General features: G+C 42.6%; 1 protein-coding gene across 1 annotated transcript in view; it reads right to left on the bottom strand.

Annotated features, from left to right (window-relative positions):
- Nucleotides 1-19421, bottom strand: part of LOC126174807 (venom carboxylesterase-6-like) — a 121652-nt gene that overhangs the window by 15480 nt on the left and 86751 nt on the right. The window contains exons 8-9 of the mRNA XM_049921181.1: nucleotides 11694-11832; nucleotides 3874-4009 (exon numbers count right to left, since the gene is read on the bottom strand). Of these exons, the coding sequence (XP_049777138.1) occupies nucleotides 3874-4009; nucleotides 11694-11832 (275 nt within the window). The remainder of the gene's footprint in view (nucleotides 1-3873; nucleotides 4010-11693; nucleotides 11833-19421) is intronic.

Below are 19421 nucleotides of genomic sequence, written 5' to 3'. Positions count from 1 at the left end.
TTGGGGTTGCCATCATTAAAACAAAGGCGAGTCTGGTTGCGGCCGGATCTTTGCTCGAAATTTCGATCACCCTACGTAGCAAGAGAAGTTCATTATACTAAAATAAGAGAGGTCGCACGAAAAGATATAGGTGTTCGTCTATTCCTCACGCTGTTCGAGAGTGTAGAAAAAGAGAATTATTGAGAAGGTTATTCAGCGAATCCTCAGCCAGGCACTTAAGTGTGCTTTGCAGAGTAGCAATGCTGATGTTGATAGCCGGCCGGAATGGCCGTGCGGTTCTAGGCGCTACAGTCTGGAACCGAGCGACCGCTATGGTCGCCGGTTCGAATCCCGCCTCGGGCATGGATGTGTGTGATGTCCTTAGGTTAGTTAGGTTTAATTAGTTCCAAGTTCTAGGCGACTGATGACCTCAGAAGTTAAGTCGCATAGTGCTCAGAGCCATTTGAACCATTTCTTTTATGCTGATAAAGATGTAAATGTAGATGTAGATAGAGTTCCTAGTGACTGTGGAGTGCTGTTAACATTCTATTCAATAGTTGCTGTTCTGTCACATAGCTTTCTAACAAAGTTTGTTGATAAGAATAAATAGTTTCTGTGGGGTGACTTTATCGTCTTAAAAATTTGATGATGGCGTCCACTTGGGTAAAATATTACGGAGGTAAAATAGTCCACCATTCGCATCTCCGGGCAGGGACTACTCAGGAGGAGGTCGTTATCAGGAGAAAGAAAACTGGCGTTCCACGGATTGGAGCGTGGAATGTCAGATCCCTTAATCGGGCAGGTAGGTTAGAAAATTTAAAAAGGGAGATGGATAATTAAAGTTTGATATAGTGGGAATTAGTGAAGTTCGGTGGCAGGAGGAACAAGACTTTTGGTCAAGTGAATACAGGGTCATAAATACAAAATCAAATAGGGGTAATGCAAGAATAGGTTTATAATGAATAAAAAAAATAGGAGTGCGGGTAAGCTACTACAAACAGCATAGTGAACGCATTATTGTGGCCAAGATAGACACGAAGCCCACACCTACTACAGTTGTAGAAGTTTATATGCCAACTAGGTCTGCAGATGATGAAGAACATGGAAGAAATGTATGATGAGAAAAAAGAAATTATTCACGTAGTGAAGGGAGACGAAAATTTAATAGTCATGAGTGACTGGAATTCGAGAGTAGGAAAAGGGAGAGAAGGAAACGTAGTAGGCGAATATGGATTGGGGGTATGAAATGAATGAGGAAACCGTCTGGTAGAATTTTACACAGAGCATTACTTAATCATAGCTAACACTTGGTTCAGGAATCATAAAAGAAGTTTGTATACATGGAAGAACCCGGGAGATACTAGAAGGTGTCAGATAGATTATATAATGGTGAGACAGATATTTAGGAACCAGGTTTTAAATTGTAAACATTTCCAGGGGCAGATGTGGACTCTGACCACAATCTATTGGTTATGAACTGTAGATTAAAACTGAAGAAACTGCAAAAAGGTGGGAATTTAAGGAGATGGGACCTGGGTAAACTGACTAAACCAGAGGTTGTACAGAGTTTCAGGGAGAGTATAAGGGAACAATTGACAGGAATGGGGAAAGAAGTACACTAGAAGAAGAATGGGTAGCTCTGAGGGATGAAGTAGTGAAGGCAGCAGAGGATCAAGTAGGTAAAAAGACGAAGGCTAGTAGAAATCCTTGGGTAACAGAAGAAATATTGAATTTAATTGATGAAGGGAGAAAATATAAAAATGCATTAAATGAAGCAGGCAAATAGGAATACAAACGTCTCAAAAATGAGATCGACAGGAAGTGCTAAATGGCTAAGCAGGGATGGCTAGGCGACAAATGTAAGGATGTAGAGGCTTATCTCACTTGGGGTAAGATAGATACTGCCTACAGGAAAATTAAAGAGACCTTTGGAGAGAAGAGAACCACTTTTATGAATATCAAAGGCTCAGATGGAAACCCAGTTCTAAGCAAAGAAGGGGAAGCAGAAAAGTGGAAGGAGTATATAGAGGGTTTATACAAGGGCGATGTACTTGAGGACAATATTATGGAAATGGAAGAGTATGTAGATGAAGAGTTTGACAGAGCACTGAAATATCTGAATCGAAACACGGTCCCGGGAGTAGACAACAATCCATTAGAACTACGGACGGCCTTGGGAGAGCCAGTCATGACAAAACTCTACCATCTGGTGAGCAAGATGTATGAGACAGGCGAAATACCCCCAGACTTCAAGAAGAATATAATAATTCCAATCCCAAAGAAAGCAGGTGTTGACAGATGTGAAAATTACCGAACAATCAGTTTAATAAGTCACAGCTGCAAAATACATACACGAATTCTTTGCAGACGAATGGAAAAACTGGTAGAAGCCGACCTCGGGGAAGATCAGTTTGGATTCCGTAGAAATATTAGAACACGTGAGGCAATACTGACCTTACGACTTATCTTAGAAGAAAAATTAAGGAAAGGCAAACCTACGTTTCTAGCATTTGCAGACTTAGAGAAAGCTTTTGACAATGTTGACTGGAATACTCTCCTTCAAACTCTAAAGGTGGCAGGGGTAAAAGATGGGGAGCGAAAGGCTATTTACAATTTTTACAGAAACCAGATAGCAGTTATAAGAGTCGAGGGGCATCAAAGGGAAGCAGTGGTTGGGAAGGGAGTGAGACAGGGTTGTTGCCTGTCCCTGATGTTATTCAATCTGTATATTGAGCAAGCAGTAAAGGAAACAAAAGAAAATTTCGGAGTAGGTATTAAAATCTACGGAGACGAAACAAAAACTTTGAGGTTCGCCGATGACATTGTAATTCTGTCACAGACACCAAAGGACTTGGAAGAGCAGTTGAATGGAATGGATAGGGTCTTGAAAGGAGGATATAAGATGAACATCAACAAAATCAATACGACGATAATGGAATGTAGTAGGAGGATATAAGATGAACATCAACAAAATCAATACGACGATAATGGAATGTAGTCGAATTACGTCAGGTGATGCTAAGGGAATTAGATCAGGAAATGAGACACTAAAGGAGTTTCGCTATTTGGAGAGAAAAATAACTGTTGATGGTCGAAGCAGAGAGGATATAAAATGTAGACTGGCAATGGCAAGGAAAGCGTTTCTGAAGAAGAGAAATTTGTTAACATAGAGTATAGATTTAAGTGTCAGGAAGTCGTTTCTGAAAGTATTTGTATGGAGTGTAGACATGTATGGAAGTGAAACATGCACGATAAATATTTTAGACAAGAAGAGAATAGAAGCTTTCGAAATGTGGTGCTATAGAAGAAGCTGTAGATTCGATGGGTAGATCACATATCTAATGAGGAGGTATTAAAGAGAATTTGGGAGAAGAGAAGTTTGTGGCACAACTTGACCAGAAGAAACGACTGGTCGGTAGGACATGTTCTGAGGCATCAAGGGATCACAAATTTAGCATTGGAGGGCAGGGTGGAGGGTAAAAATCGTAGAGGGAGACCAAGAGATGAATACACTAAGCGGATTCAGAAAGATGTAGGTTGCAGTAATTACTGGGAAATGAAGAAGCTTGCTCAGGATAAAGTAGAATGGAGAGCTGCATCAAACCAGCCTCATGACTGAAGACTACAACAACAACAACAACAACAACAACATTAACTTCGAATTGCTACTAATACGGCCGATATATGGCAATCTGTTACTTGACATTTGATGTGATCAGTTATCACAGCTACTGTAGAATGGTGTTTACTACGCTTGATTGACAAAAGTGTTATCAAAAGATCCAGTACAGACAAGAGACGAGTGAACTTTCAAAAACAGTGGGAAAATGTGGAAGATGGAGCGAAACAGTGAGGAAAGCATGGGTTTCTTAAAAAGGACCTGTGAATACTTACCCAGTTCTTGCGAAGTCCGTCCACAGTTTAGTCATGATTTTAACCATCTGAATGTCGTTCTCGGGCCTCTCGCCAATTATTGGAAGGTATGTGTTGTTTGAAAGTAAGTATAATAAGTCTTCTCCATGACAAATACCTGTAACATAATGTAAAATTCCATGGTAAAAAAAATAAGAAACAGGAAGTACTAGTATTCAGTTAGGCACCAGTTTTCTTATTACGTTGTATTCTTCAGTAGTAGAAGGACAACAGATAACCTCGAACAGCAATCCTGTGATATACGGGGTGATCAAACAGTCAGTATAAATTTGAAATCTTATTAAACCACGGGATAATGTAGATAGAGAGGTAAAAATTGATACACATGCTTGGAATGACATGGTTTTTATTAGAAGGGAAAAAAAGTTCACAAAATGTCCGACTAATGGCGCTTGACAGCAAAACGTCAGTGACTGCGCATGACAATCGTGTATAAAAGGAGCTGTAAGAGAGAGAGAGAATCAGATGCACCAGCAGTCGCAGCATGCTGACGTTACCTGAAAAGGCGCTTTTAGTGAAGCTGTATTATCAGAACGGGGAATGTGCTAGTTCAGCGTTACGATCCTATCGCCATAGGAAGGGGAATCGAACGGGTAAAAGTCCGTTGACAAATGCAGCTGCGGCGAGAATGATTTCGAAGTTCGAAACCACGGGCTGTTTAGACGATAGACCCCTTTAGTGGCCAACCGAGCACAAGGCGTAAAGCTGCTGAGACAGTTCAGGAAGAGATGGAGACTGTAGCGGCTTCGTCTATACTGGGAAGTCAGCCTCGAACAGTCGCACGTCACACCGGCATTCCATACACTACTGTTTGCTTGGCATTGAGACGAACCCTCCGATACTATACGCACAAAATCCATCAGCATCATGAACTGTTACCTGGCGATTTAGTAAAGCAAAGGGCATTTGCGGTGTGGGCGTTTCAAAGATGGTGGAAGACGTCGATTGATTGAGTAACGTGTTGTGGACCGACGAAGCTCATTTCACGCTCCGAGGGTCTGTCAACGCGCACAACTGCAGAATTTGGGCTACCGAAAATCCTATAACTGTCGTGGAAACTCCATTGCACGACGAGAAAGTCACGGTATGGGTTGGATTTACCACAGCTGCAGTTCTCGGGCCTTTTTTCTTCGAGGAAATGCGTGATTCTGGTTTTGTAGCTGCTACCGTGACGGGTGAGAGGTACGCCGATATGTTTCAGAATCGCATCATCCCCAGCCTGGCTGATAAACACCTGCTGGAACGTACGATGTTTATGCAGGATGGCGCTCCGCCCCATATTGCTATACGCGTGGAAGACCTCTTGGACGCGTCGTTTGGTGATGATCGTGTGCTCAGCCGCCACTTTCGTCATGCTTGGCCTCCCGGGTCCCCAGATCTCAGTCCGTGCGATTATTGGCTTTGGGGTTACCTGAAGTCGCAAGTGTATCGTGATCGACCGACATCTCTAGGGATGCTGAAAGACAACATCCGACGCCAATGCCTCACCATAACTCCGGACATGCTTTACAGTGCTGTTCACAACATTATTCCTCGACTACAGCTATTGCTGAGGAATGATGGTGGTCATATTGAGCATTTACTGTAAAGAGCATAATGTTTGCTTTGTCTTACTTTGTTATGCTGATTATTGCTATTCTGATCAGATGAAGCGCCATCTGTCGGACATTTTTTGAACTTTTGTATTTTTTTGGTTCTAATAAAACCCCATGTCATTCCAAGCATGTGTGTCAATTTGTACCTCTCTATCTACATTCTTCCGTGATTTATTCAGTTTTCAAATTTATACTAAGTTTTTGATCACCCGGTATGTAATGAAAACTGCGGATAACGATCTCGATTGTTACACTTCACATTGCTTGTGCAAGGACATAGTTCTGATTTTAATCACTTTGGCTGTGGTACCGTACTAACTCATTTTCTTCATGTTTTATTTGTGATATAGTACACAGAAGTAGGCAGAACTGCTGTAACAGAGGCGTCTTCCAGTTATTTGACAATGCTAACAAAAGTCGCAAGACATGTTTAGTAGTAAACCACTTGCTGCCCGTACATTTCCTACTGTCTTGTAGCCTCACTAGCCAGTATTTGTGCAAAAGTAATAACAAGTAGTGAGAAAGCTGCCGTGAAGAATTGTATTAGCAGCCGCAGCCAGCAGCTGCAGTGTGGCGCCATGTGCGTCAGAATAAACATGTCTCTGTCACCACACCAGGACAAGCGTCTGGTGTTGGGTAACGTGACTAGGGGCCTGTTTTAGTGAAACAAATGCGCCCTGGAACGATGTAAGTATGTCTGGATTTTGCAACAGGAGCATTCACGTCGCTGGAGAACAGCAGCACCTCCACGATGAGACACGCCTGACAGTGAGACGACAGGGCATCGGCAGCAAAAGCCGTCGGTTCGAGACCGGGCTGCGACTGAGTTCCTGCAAGGACTTAGAAGGAAACATTCCCAAGTGTCAATAAACGATCTTGATGAAACTTTGCGAGTGTGTTAAGGGAGAAAAATAGAGCACTTCGCATTTATTTGTTTGGGCCCATTCTCACTTTTATGGTGTAAAACCCACCCCGAAAGGTAATTTGGCATTTTGGTTTAGAGGGAATATTTTCGAGACGATGATACGTAAAAAAAGTTTTTCGTATGAAGGTCGATATGTAATTAACGTTTGGTATTAATTTCAAATTTTGCAAAATATCTCACAACCGTTAACTAATTTTGAAAAAAAACTTTTTTTACTATATAAATTACAAAAACCACTTACATCCCTGCGTATTAAAACTTTTTTCAGAAATACTATTTCTGAAAATCAGGCTGTACGGAATGTGGTGTCAGAGCATTTCCTACATAGCTAATTGAGATTTCTAAACATTCATTACAGTTCTAATTATTTATTTTAATACAATTGTTTTTCGCTTTTAATCGTTATTTTACGTTCTGAATTCATAAATTTCTTTTGTTTACCATTTCACATACTTGTATTTTATTAATTGAAAATAATACGTAACTCATTGCTATGATAGAAAATACGCAACTAAAAATAATCTGAAAGGAAATCCTTAGAACATAACGTTTTTTTTCTATATTTAGCACACAAAATGAATGGAAATTTCTTCACATAATATACACGATGGAGAAGACACTATAAAACCAAATTCAGTAGGATTGCAAATGGTCACGGGATCCTCTAAATATCCTTACTTGTATTATCAGGAGTATTCCAGTACAATGGTGAGCCTTGACGAAGGAAACTGGTCATGTACTAATGATTACAGGCTGCTTGTATTGTTTCTGAAGTGGAGATTGACATCATAATCGTTCAGCATAACACGATCCGAAAATCTTCTCATGAAGTTCCTACAACATCGAAAGCTATATACATCCGCGGTTGTACCTGCGCCATCGAGCAGCCACTCAGGGAAAGTAGTTAAGTAACTGAAGCACTGTTATAGTGTTATGGTTAAGTGTTCTCATGATTTGATTGTGTTCCGCGCAGAGCAAGGAATAGGGTTCAGTATTTAAGCACGTAAGATAGTCAGAAGTTAGGATAGTGGTATTTATGAGTGTGTAACTCATAAGAGATAATCATGTCGTGGTTAGACCAACAGGAGCACAATTCTCGATACCGCTAGCGGCTGCTACAGAGGAGGTATTGAGAATTTTATGAGGCGAAGTGGATAAGTTGTCAGCGAAGGTGTCAGAGCGTTCTATGAGATCTGAAGCACTTGATGCTGAGGTGAAGGAAATAGCTTAATACAAAATTCCCGAGTATAGGGGGAAGATGCAGGACAGTACGAACAAAAAACAAACCTCGGGATATGAGGAATGTGTTGACTATGGAGAGGATGAAAAGACAGAAAAGGAAGGGAGCAGAGAGGAGGAGAAAAAGGGAACCGAAAGGCAGAGGAACAAGCTCGTGGGTAGTTTGCCTGTTCCTTCAGAGAGATCCCCTGCCTTTAATGTATTCGAACTTTTCGGTCCTCGGAAAATTAAATTAGTTGTAGATGTTGACGAATTACACGTTCCTTAGGCTTTACGTGAGGCGCAGGATAATGTTGGTGTTAAGCTAGAATAAGTAATGTAGAAGTACTGTCTCAGATATCCAGCGGAATTGTGGAGTCTGAGGTAGCAGAAATGAGTGTAGGCTATATCGAAGTGATTACATGTGGGGATGTCAACACGAGTGATCACTATCGCTGAAGAAGCAGTAGTTTGCCACTAAGACGTCACGACCACGGCCTAGAGAGGCCACTGAAACCCCCACGGATCTGCCATCAGCACTGCGGGCATCCTAGGCAGCATCCTCTCACCAGGAGGGAAGCCGCCGCCTGTACGTGACTGCTAGCCAAGGACAACAGTATGAGACGTGTTATGCCTCACTGAGTCATGTCTAGGCATGTACCCTGATTGAATAAAAGCCTTCTTTATTGCCAGCTGTGCTTCCACTAGGGCCTGCGGTCTGCCACCAACACAGCTCATGCCTCCGAGTGCAACTGCGGTCTTGTCTGTTCCCGCAATGAGTGCCGTCTACTCAAAACCAGTTGTCACCAAAGAGGTTCTTACTGTCTGTGCATACGCTGCGTTTGACCAATTACAATGCAAAATGACTGATTTCAATGGAGAATCCTCTTGCTATGAATGTCACTCATTTACGGTACCACTTTCATTCATATGTGTTTTACATAATCGATAACTACTTTACTGATACTAATGTACAGTATCAGATTTTCGGCTAGAGGGACAATATACTGAAGGCAGAGCAGACTGGAGAAATTTTAAATTGTATTGGTTTCTCGAGTAATAAAAAAGCAGTGGGTTCAGCATTTATGACAACAACAGTATGTGCTTTGCGTCTTATTGTGTTTTGTCTCTAAAAATATTTTAAGTTTTAAAAGATAATTTCGTGATTGTAATCTCCTTTACTTAACATCCTATACTGCTATATCTTTATAAATACATACTCTGCACCAACACTGATACTGTCTGAAGTCTTGACTAACATTCGTAAACAGCAATGTTCCCCTTTTATGTAGCGCATACTGATTAAAAGGATAACTGGTCGAAAACACTTTAGGTATCCTATGCATATAGAAATGATGCAGAAAACATTAGCTGTGTCTGCCCCACTATACCATAGGAGAACGTTGTATGTGTCCATGAAATTTGTTGTTTTTTACACTTCTGTACTGTGCATTCAACAGCAGGCAATTAGTGATGACTGAATTTTAGGTTTGTATAAAAATATTCTAGTAGTTGGTCTACGGATGTTGTAACGTTAGAAAGTATAAAATAACCAAAAGTGAAAAAGTCCAGCAATCGATGTTACAACGAGTGATCAGGGAACAATCTACAAACACCTAGTGTAAACTAGCTGTTCTACATTTACATCTACATCTACATTTAAACTCCGCAAGCTACCTAACGGTGCGTGGAGGAGGGCACTTTACGTGCCACTGCCATTACCTCCCTTTCCTGTTCCAGTCGCGTACGGATCGCAGGAAGAACGACTGCCGGAAAGCCTCCGCGCGCGCTCGAATCTCTCTAATTTTACATTCGTGATCTCCTCGGGAGTTATAAATAGGGGGAAGTAATATATTCGATACCTCATCCAGAAACGCACCCTCTCGAAACCTGGACAGCAAACTACACCGCCATGCAGAGCGCCTCTCTTGCAGAGTCTGCCACTTGAGTTTGCTAAACATCTCCTTAACACTATCACGCTTACCAAATAACCCCGTGACGAAACGCGCCTCTCTTCTTTGGACCTTCTCTATCTCCTCTGTCAACCCGACCTGGTTCTCACACTATTGAGCAATACACAGTATAGGTCGAACGAGTGTTTTGCAAGCCGTCTCCTTTGTTGATGGACTACATTTTCTAAGGACTCTCCCAATGAATCTCAACCTGGCACCCGCCTTACCAACAATTAATTTTATATGATCATTCCACTTCAAATCCTTCCGTACGCATACTCCCAGATATTTCACAGAAGTAACTGCTACCAGTGTTTGTTCCGCCATCATATAATCACACAATAAAGGATCCTTCTTTCTATGTATTAGCAATACATTACATTTGTCTATGTTAAGGGTCAGTTTCCACTCCCTGCACCAAGTGCCTATCCGCTGCAGATCTTCCTACATTTCGGTGTAATTTTCTAACGCTGCAAATTCTCTGTATAGTACAGAATCATCCGCGAAAAGCCGCATGAAATTACCGACACTATATACTAGGTCATTTATATATATTGTGAAAAGCAATGGTCCCATAACACTCCCCTGTGGCACGCCAGAGGTTACTTTAACGTCTTTCTATTGAGAACAACATGCTGTGTTCTGTTTGCTGAAAACTCTTCAATCCAGCCACACAGCTGATCTGATATTCCGTAGGCTCTTATTTTGTTTATCAGGCGACAGTGCGGAACTGTATCGAAGGCCATCCGGAAGTCAAGGAAAATGGCATCTACCTGGAAGCCTGTATCTAATATTTTCTGGGCCTCATGAACAAATAAAGCGAACGATCGCTGTTTCCGGAATCTATGCTGATTCCTACAGAGTAGATTCTGGGTTTACAGAAATGACATGATACGCGAGCAAAAAACACGTTTTAAGATTCTACAACAGATCGATGTCAGAGATATAGGCCTATAGTTTTGCGCATCTGCTCGACGACCCTTCTTGGAAACTGGAATACCTGTGCTCTTTTCCAATCATTTGGAACCTTCCGTTCCTCTAGAGACTTGCGGTACTCGGCTTTTAGAAGGGGGGGGGGGGCAAGTTCTTTCGCGTACTCTGTGTAGAATCGAATTGGTATCCCGTCAGGTCCAGTGGACTTTCCTTTGTGGAGTGATTTCAGTTGCTTTTCTATTCCTTGGACACTTATTTCGATGTCAGCCATTTTTTCGTTCGTGCGAGGATTTAGGGAAGGAACTGCAGTGCGGCCTTCCTCAGTGAAACAGCTTTCGAAAAAGGTGTTGAGTATTTCAGCATTACGCGTGTCATCCTCTGTTTCAATGCCTTTATCATACCAGAGTGTCTGGATATGCTGTTTCGATCCACTTACTGATTTAACGTAAGACCATAACTTCCTAGGATTTTTTGTCAAGTCGGTACATAGAATTTTACGTTCGAATTCACTGAACGCTTCACGCATAGCCCTCCTTACGCTAACTTTGACTGTTACGATATTTGAAGGCATAATTCTCCCAGACAACACAAGTTTATCGACATATCTGTCAAAGGGAGGCGCAGCACTCAAGACAAACAAAATTCCGTCATCTATTTACACTGTGTTCCTAAGAAACGTCTTTTCTGTAGCGTGAAGTGTCTTAAGAAGTTTCGTATTTGAAGTCAGATCTGAGCCTTTCTCATAAACTAATGTAACCCTAATTTTACTGTGCTAAATGTTTTTTTTTTTTTTTTTTTTTTTTTTTTTTTTTTTTTTTTTTTTGCTGTGCATACTTCAAAACTTTTAGTGATGACATACATTATTCGGAAATAAGAAATTGTCGGGGTACTATTTCTGCCTGTTTGGTGCACGAATCCTGACACTTTGGAAAGCCACTAAAATTGTCATTTCTCTCGTAATGTGAATCTATACAGAAAAGAAATTGAATTCACTTTAAATTAAGTACATTTTATGTTAAATGCATTTTCAACATTAATTTACGTTCTTCTAAACAAGTACCTTCACGATCATTAGTATAAAGAATAGATTAATTAAACATAAGACACATCATTTGTTATTTTTCTTCAACAGTTAAAGGATCTGCTTTATCTTCTTACCTAAATCTTTTGTTCCAAACAGATGATGCATCCGCAGCTTCCCTTTATATGAAAATACGTAATAATAGACCGGAGCTGTGTCTTTGTACTTCCTAATAGCTTCATCTGTGTTCCAGACAAAGAAGGCATCCGAAAATAACTGAAAAAGAAAACAATGAAAATTTTAGTGGCAGAAATCACTAAATATTTGAATAGCCTTCAAATTACGTCTTCTGTTTATTTGTTACTTTTTGTGATATGACATACCTCTGTTAACATGGAACGTATCACAGAATTCTCTTTGACATACCGTTGAGTGACATTACTTCCAACGAAAGGGAACGTAATGAAACATATTCAATGAAGATATTCAAGACATTACTAAGTCGATAGAAGAAAAATATGTTTAATCTACTACAAGCACTGCGCAATTCGCACGAAAATTTTATACAGCTTGTATTTTGCTCCCTTATGGCATCGTATTGCACGTCACAGCACTCTGTTATATAACTACACTGAAATACGTGTTGCCTTACTTGAAAATTCTACTTAGAATACTCGAACAATACACTTCATGTCCGATCAAATAATTAAAATTAAACAGACACAAGTCTCGTTACAGCTGGCTAAGCACAAGAGCATGCATCTGCATGTTTCTGTGCATTCTGGCAAGTGGCCGATTTTCTGGCATGTAATGAGACTGTCACTGAACAGAGCAGTTGCACCATATTGATCATTGCTCAGTTAGATGGTGCGGGGGGCTTGTGATGTAATCTTCCGAGCAACCTTTACATACGTTCCCCAAGGGGTGACTCTGAAGATAGCACGGACAGATTTTGTCAGACAATGAAGCCAAAGTTTGCTTCATAACATTCTGGACACTAAGGAAGGGACTGGACAGTTCACAGTGGAGACAGGAAACTAATACATCAAGAAGTCCGAGATGGGTTCGAACTAGAACACAAAAACCGTAATACGTGCACCCAAAGTCATGCGCTCAGGTGAGTATGTTGATGATCTCCGCAAACTGGATTGTTATTGCCAAGTCACCTGAGAGAGATGCTTTATACACTCCTGGAAATTGAAATAAGAACACCGTGAATTCATTGTCCCAGGAAGGGGAAACTTTATTGACACATTCCTGGGGTCAGATACATCACATGATCACACTGACAGAACCACAGGCACATAGACACAGGCAACAGAGCATGCACAATGTCGGCACTAGTACAGTGTATATCCACCTTTCGCAGCAATATAGGCTGCTATTCTCCCATGGAGACGATCGTAGAGATGCTGGATGTAGTCCTGTGGAACAGCTTGCCATGCCATTTCCACCTGGCGCCTCAGTTGGACCAGCGTTCGTGCTGGACGTGCAGACCGCGTGAGACGACGCTTCATCCAGTCCCAAACATGCTCAATGGGGGACAGATCCGGAGATCTTGCTGGCCAGGGTAGTTGACTTACACCTTCTAGAGCACGTTGGGTGGCACGGGATACATGCGGACGTGCATTGTCCTGTTGGAACAGCAAGTTCCCTTGCCGGTCTAGGAATGGTAGAACGATGGGTTCGATGACGGTTTGGATGTACCGTGCACTATTCAGTGTCCCCTCGACGATCACCAGTGGTGTACAGCCAGTGTAGGAGATCGCTCCCCACACCATGATGCCGGGTGTTGGCCCTGTGTGCCTCGGTCGTACGCAGTCCTGATTGTGGCGCTCACCTGCACGGCGCCAAACACGCATACGACCATCATTGGCACCAAGGCAGAAGCGACTCTCATCGCTGAAGACGACACGTCTCCATTCGTCCCTCCATTCACGCCTGTCGCGACACCACTGGAGGCGGGCTGCACGATGTTGGGGCGTGAGCGGAAGACGGCCTAACGGTGTGCGGGACCGTAGCCCAGCTTCATGGAGACGGTTGCGAATGGTCCTCGCCGATACCCCAGGAGCAACAGTGTCCCTAATTTGCTGGGAAGTGGCGGTGCGGTCCCCTACGGCACTGCGTAGGATCCTACGGTCTTAGCGTGCATCCGTGCGTCGCTGCGGTCCGGTCCCAGGTCGACGGGCACGTGCACCTTCCGCCGACCACTGGCGACAACATCGATGTACTGTGGAGACCTCACGCCCCACGTGTTGAGCAATTCGGCGGTACGTCCACCCGGCCTCCCGCATGCCCACTATACGCCCTCGCTCAAAGTCCGTCAACTGCACATACGGTTCACGTCCACGCTGTCGCGGCATGCTACCAGTGTTAAAGACTGCGATGGAGCTCCGTATGCCACGGCAAACTGGCTGACACTGACGGCGGCGGTGCACAAATGCTGCGCAGCTAGCGCCATTCGACGGCCAACACCGCGGTTCCTGGTGTGTCCGCTGTGCCGTGCGTGTGATCATTGCTTGTACAGCTCTCTCGCAGTGTCCGGAGCAAGTATGGTGGGTCTGACACACCGGTGTCAATGTGTTCTTTTTTCCATTTCCAGGAGTGTATTTGTGCATATCAAAATACATCAGTGGGTAAGTCAATATTAATGATTATTAATGTTTAAAAAACTATCATAGTCCTTTCTGGATTGAGTACCACTATGTTGGATTGAATGCGCAGTGTCCAGAGACGGAAGGTGCGTTATCGCCACGTGCAAGGGCTAAACATGGCGACACAGTCGTATTCCTGGTTTTGAGCACAATTACACGCACGTCCTGCTTTTGTATTATCAGCGGCTGCCTCAAGTCTGATGCATTCCTGTTTCTTCTGCATTAACACAGTTCACTTAAGTAATTACTCAAAGACATCACCAATCGACTTTAAACTTATCCTAATACACTTCGTTCATTGGAATATTTGCTTCATGAAATCACTCCTACTTTTGTATCACGTACAAAATACACTGTAGTGACAAAAGTCATGGGATACCTTCTAATATCGTGTCGGACCTAATTTTGCACTGGGTAGTGCAGCAAATCGACGTGACATGCACTCAATAAGTCATTGGAAGTCCCCTGCAGAAATATTGCGTCATGCTGCCCCTAGAACCGTCCACGACTGCGAAAATGTTGGTGGTGCTGGATGTTGTGCACAAACTGAAACCTTGGTTATGTCCCATGGATGTTCGATGGGATTCAAGTCTAATGATACGGGTGGCCAAATCATTCTTTCTACTTATTCAGAATGTTCTTCAAACCAATTGTATACAGTTGTGGCACCTTAACATGACATCCTTGTTTGGGAACGTGAAGTCCATCAATGGCTGCAAATGGTCTCCATGTAGCTGAACATAACCATTTTCGGCTAATGATCCGTTCAGCTGGAACAGAGGACACAGTTCATTTCTTGTAAGCACAGCCCACACCAGTGTAGAGCCACCACCCTTTTGCGTTGACAGACTGAGTCCATTCCTACGTGGGCTCTGCGCTACACTTGAAGCCTACCATCAGGTCTTACCGACTCAAATCGGGGTTCACCTGGCCAGGAAACCGTTTACCAGTAGTCTTGGGTCCAACTGATACGATCGTGAGTCCATGTGAGGCCCTGCGGGCAATGTCGTGCTGTTAGCAAAGGCCTCGGTCGTCTGCTGTCATAGCCCTCCATTAACGCCACATTTCGCCGTACTGTGCTTACGTATATATTCGTCTTACGTGCCACATTGATTTATGCTGTTACTTCGCCCAGTGTTGCTTGTCTGTTAGAACTGACAACTATAAGTGAACCCTACTACTCTCGGTCGTTTACTGAAGGACGTTGGCCACGGCACTGTCTGTCGTGAGAGGCAAACCTTCTACGTAAACGATGTAAGTATATAGCATCGTAAGAGCGGAACTGTCATACTGCCCTCACACCGTAATTAAAGTTTTATTTTCAATATATTACGTCATTTACTATCTTATTGAAACAGTTAGAGCTATAAGAGGGTTCACTAACGATGTAATATTGATGTCACTTCAGTCTAGACGTACTTGACAATCTACATCTACATCTAGGTGGTTACTCTGATATTCACAATACAGTGCCTGACAGAGGGTTCAATGAACCACAATCAAGCTCTCTCTCAACCGTTCTGCACTCGAATGGCATGCGGGAAAAACGAGTACTTAAATTATTCTCTGCGAGACCTGATTTCCCTTATTTTATCGCGATGATCATTTCTCCCTATGTAGGTGGGTGCCAACACAATGTTTTCTCAATCGGAGGAGAAAACTGGTGATTTAAATTTCATGAGAGGATCCCGTCGGAACGAAAAACGCCTTGGTTTTAATGATTGCCACTCCAATTCACGTATCATGTCTGTGGCATTTTCGTGATAATGCAAAACGAGCTGCCCTTCTTTGTACTTTTTCAATGTTATCCGTCAGACCCAGTGATGCGGATCCCACACCGCACAGCAGTGCTCCAGAACAGAGCTGACTAGCGTAGTGTAAACAGTCTCTTGAGTAGACCTGTTGCACCTTCTAACTGTTCTGCCCACGAATCTCAGTCTTTGGTTTGCTCTACCCGTAACATTATCTAAATGATCGGTCCAATTTAGGTTATTTGTAATTGTAACCCCTAAGTATTCGGTCGAATTTACAGTCTTCAGATATGTGTGACTCACCGCGTAATCGAAACTCAGCGGATTTCTTTTAGTATTCATGTGAATAACTTCACACTTTTCTTTATTCAGGGTCAACTGCCACTTTTTGCAGCATACAGATATCTTAGTTTTGCAATTCGTTTTGGGCATCTGATGACTTTACAACATGGTAAATGTCAGCTTCATCTGCAAACAATCTAAGAGGCCTACTCAGATTGTCTCCTATGTCGTTAATATAGATCAAGAACAATATAGGGCCTATAACTCTTCCTTGGGGAACGCCGGATATTACTTCTCTTTTTCTCGACGACTTTCCGTCTATTACTGCGAACTGTGATCTTTCTGACTGGAAATCACGAGACCAGTTGCACAACCGAGGCAATATTCCATAGGGACGCAGCTTTGCTACACCGAGGATGTCTACTTCTATGTTTCTCATCTTGGCAGTTGTTCTTGATTGGAATTCATGAATATTTACTTTGTCTTCTTTGGTGAAGGAGTGTCGGAAAACCGTGTTTTATAACTCTGCTTTAGTGGCACTGTCATCAGTGACTTCACCGTTGTTATCGCGCAGTGAAGGTATTGATTGCGTCTTGCCACTGGTGTGCTTCGTGTAGCTCCTTGGGTTTTCTGCCTGATTTCGAGACAGAATTTCATTGTGGAAATTATTAAAAGCATCTCGTATTGAAGTACGCCCTATTATTCGATTTTCTGCAAAACTTTTTCCAATCTTGTGGATTTTACGTTCTTTTAAATTTGGCATGCTTTATTCGTTGCCTCCGCAACAGCGATCTGACCCGTTTTATGTGCCATGGGGGAGCAGTACCATGAAGTATTAATCTGTGTGGTATATATCTCTGAACTGCCGTAGATACTATCTCTTTGAAATCATACCACATCTTTTCAATGCATACATGATCAGATCGGAAGGAGTGTAGACCGTCTCTTAGAAAGGCGTTAAGAGCATTTTTTATCATTTATATCGTGTTTCGGAAGGCATTCGATACAGTTCCGCACTGCCACCTAATGTGAAACACACGAGCGTACAGTATATAAGATCAACAGCGTGACTGGATTGAAGAGTAACCAGAACACAGCACGTTGTTCTGAACGTAAAGAAATCTTCAGACGTAATGGTAACTTCTGGCGTGCCTCTGGGGATTGTTATAGGACCATTAATTTTCACAATATATAATATATAAATGACCTAGTAGATGTCGTCGGAAGTTCCATGAGGCTTTTCGCAGATGACGCAGTTGTATACAGAGTAGACAGCCAGAATGAAACGCAAGAAGACCTGCAGAGGATCGAAGCTTGGTGCAGGGAGAGGCAACTGATCCTCGACATAAATAAATGTTAAGTATTGCGAATTCATTCACAGAAACATCCTTCATTGTATGATTATACGACTGTGGAACAATCACTAGAAGCAGTTTTTTTCATAAAGTACCTAGGAGTTTGCGTAGGAACAACATGAAATGGAACGACCACGTAAAATTAACCGACATTAGGGCAGATGGCGGACTAAAGCTCATTGGAAGAACCCCAGGAAAGTCCATCAGCAAAGGAAGTGGATTACAAGACACGCCGTCGACGAATACGCAAATGTTGCCTGTCACACGCCGTCGACGAATACGTAAATGTTGCCTGTCAGTATGGGATCCGTACCAGACAGGAGAGAGAGAGGAAATAGAGAAGATCCAAAGACGAGCGGCACGTTTCGTTACAGGTTCATTTAATTGTCACGAAAGCATTACAGAGATGAACAACCATTATACGGTGCGTGAGTGAGTGTGCGTGCGTGTGTGTGTGTGTGTGTGTGCGTGTGTGTGTGTGTGTGTGTGTGTGTGTGTGTGTGTGTTCTTTAGGACAAGGCATCACAATGATCCCTTCAGTGCGGATAGATAATACGCTACACCTCTTAAAGGTATCTGCCATACGCTGCCAATAATGGGAATAACAGGTAGCAGCACTACGTCGGAATCGTGTGGTTAAGCTGGAAATTTGAGTCGCTCAGGGACCGTGGCAGAGGTGGTGGAGGTGACCGTTCCCTAGAAACGGAACTGTTCAGGTTTAAGTCCCTGTCCAGCATTAATTTTCAACTTTCCCTATTGATACGCATCAATGCCCAATGGCAACTAACGTCTCCATTTCGTTTCTATAACTCAGTGGCAGACGCTGTAAGAGTGGCGTTCTGCATCAAGGCGTAGTTTATTGTTAAAGTCCCGACAGCGTGCATTCCTACAAGAGTGAACCAATATTTTGTTTCATCCTACGTACATCTCGAGAAAAACCCATGAAGATAAAATCAGAGATTCGAGCCCACATGGAGGCTTACCGACAATCGTACTTCCCGCGAACTATTCGTAACTGGAACAGGAAATGGGATATGCGACAGTGGTACAGGAAGTGCGCTCCGAGACACACCACAAGGTGATTTGCAGATTATAGATATAGATTTAGAGGACTTTAGTTGCACAAGGAAATTTTCTAAGGCTCGTCCGAAAATATGTTGCAGTTTCTGGGACAGAATGTCGTGCGTGATAGAAAATGACAACTGGATCGTCTCTAGAAACATCATAGTGTATTCAGGACGCTGGGAAGTATGTAGCATGCGTAAAAATTGTCTGAAAACGCACTAGAAAAGATGGAAGCTGTAAGTATAAATAATACCCTACCACAATACTAAATGATCACATTTTATCGACTAAGGTTTTTACATCAGTTTTCAACATTTTTACCATCGATAACTGATATTGTATGTTCGTATATTATACTACAGCTTACAGTTCAGTATGAGACGCATTTTGTAAATGAGGTATTTGAGATAAACACGATAGCCTATGTAGTATTATGAACAGCGTGAATTCAAATGGCTCAAATGGCTCTGAGCACTATGGGACTCAACTGCTGAGGTCATTAGTCCCCTAGAACTTAGAACTAGTTAAACCTAACTAACCTAAGGACATTACACACATCCATACCCGAGGCAGGATTCGAACCTGCGACCGTAGCGGTCTCGCGGTTCCAGACTGCAGCGCCAGAACCGCGCGGCCACCAGCGTGAATTAGGAGAAAAGTTATTAGGATAGGAAGGAAGATATTATGCATTAGATGTGCATCAACAACGGACATACACTATGTGATCAAAAGTATTCGAACACCTAGCTGAAAATGAC

Source organism: Schistocerca cancellata, chromosome 3 (assembly GCF_023864275.1).
Source record: "Schistocerca cancellata isolate TAMUIC-IGC-003103 chromosome 3, iqSchCanc2.1, whole genome shotgun sequence".
Classification (NCBI taxonomy): domain Eukaryota; kingdom Metazoa; phylum Arthropoda; class Insecta; order Orthoptera; family Acrididae; genus Schistocerca; species Schistocerca cancellata.
Note: the sequence above shows the minus strand (reverse complement) of the source record. Positions and strands in the feature narration are given on the sequence as shown.